This window comes from Austrofundulus limnaeus, unplaced genomic scaffold (genome assembly GCF_001266775.1).
Source record: "Austrofundulus limnaeus strain Quisiro unplaced genomic scaffold, Austrofundulus_limnaeus-1.0 Scaffold43, whole genome shotgun sequence".
Lineage (NCBI taxonomy): Eukaryota > Metazoa > Chordata > Actinopteri > Cyprinodontiformes > Rivulidae > Austrofundulus > Austrofundulus limnaeus.
The window spans coordinates 2599637-2601153 of record NW_013952445.1 but is presented as its reverse complement, the minus strand read 5'-3'; the positions used below and the strand labels follow the sequence as shown (position 1 = coordinate 2601153).

At 38.8% G+C, this 1517-nt stretch overlaps 1 protein-coding gene across 1 annotated transcript; it reads right to left on the bottom strand.

Annotated features, from left to right (window-relative positions):
- Window positions 1-132: 132 nt before the first annotated feature.
- LOC106517026 (uncharacterized) lies at window positions 133-1427 on the bottom strand (the record flags this gene model as incomplete). The annotated part of the gene is given in 2 exon segments (XM_014007703.1): window positions 133-468; window positions 675-1427. A coding segment is annotated over 1 exon segment (318 nt), but the record flags the coding sequence as incomplete, so codon positions are not given.
- Window positions 1428-1517: the final 90 nt, after the last annotated feature.

Below are 1517 nucleotides of genomic sequence, written 5' to 3'. Positions count from 1 at the left end.
ATATTATATATTAATATTTTTCGCATTTTGCGTCTGGAACTTTGCAGGAGGCACTCAGGTAAGCAGCAAACAAACGGAGGTGGAAAACTCACTCTGAAGCTGCTCCAGCTGTCACAACACTTCACCAACAACTCTGATCGCCATCAGCGCATCCCGATCATAAACACGGGCAGCGGAAATGACAAAGTTTTTATCCAGACTAATAAAAGCTAAATAATAATACAAAAATAAAAGCARAGAAGATATGRGCAAGGGGGTAAAGCAGGCAAAGCCATTCACAGGCGCCATCTGGCCCCGCCTTGATGTAAAAGTATCAGCTTCAACAGGTTGATGTTGGTTTCCACACCCTTTGAGGACTTCGTTTCCCTCGATCACAACCGACACCTCTGCTGGATCCTCCTCGGCTGTAGGATCATGGATCATCACGAGCACCTTCGTGGTTTGGTCCATGTGGTCCTCCTGTTCGTCCTTCATGTGAAGAGTGAAAAAACAAAAAGCAGGGGCAACTTTAAAAGTATAGTATATAAATAACAACTTCTGACATAGTTCAGTTTCTTGGTCAACACACTGATTTTTGTGTAGTGTGAAATGGCAGGAAAAGGAGTTAAAAGGAGAGGACAAGAAAGAAGAGAAAAGGTGAACATCTAGAGTTGATCAGTCATTTCATAACATACCTGGCAGTCACGGAAAAGCTCTTCTTGGTTTCCCCCCAGGTACTCACAAGACCACCAATGACAGCATCCCTTTATTCTCAACACTGTGGGACCGAAGAAAAATGAAACAAGTTTAGTCAAATGAAAGTTGCCTCAAGGGTTAAGGGAAAACATGTACAGTTTAAGTCAAAAGTGTTTATACAATCAGATTTCAGCAAATGTAAATAGTTTTGAATATCTCACTGTCTTCTTGTTAAAACTAATTTAGCAAGAAGGTGGGTACCTATCTTTACTGGATGACAGTAGATTTCCAACAAATTCAACCACAGGGGCAGAATCCACAGTGCATCCAAAACGAATTCACAGCACTTCACTTGTTCCCACATTTTGTTTATATATATTAAAATATGTCTAATTTTGAACAAAGAGATTAATTTATTACAATTTGGAATCAGGTTGTTATATAACAAAATGTGGAYAAGGTGAAGCACTGTGAATACTTTCTGTATGCATTGTAGCATATTTAATTGATTAGGCTTAAGGTAACAAATAAACAGAGGAGCTGTAACATTACAGGCTTATAAATAATAGTCATTTGACTCCTGAATTTCACTTCTTGTTTAAAAGGTGGTCAAGTGTTATGTAATCTTCTTACTGAAAGAAGGTGAATTAAAAGCAGAATGTCTGTATTCAAGTACTGATTTTTTTTTCTTGTGATATGCACAAAGTACAGGGGTCGGATTTATAAAACTGGCGTACGCACAATTTGAGCCCAGAAACTTGCGTACGCCACTTTTTACGCTAAGGTTGTGATTTATAAAATCCAAACTTGACGTAAAAATGTGCGGTGCCTCACGTGAGGCA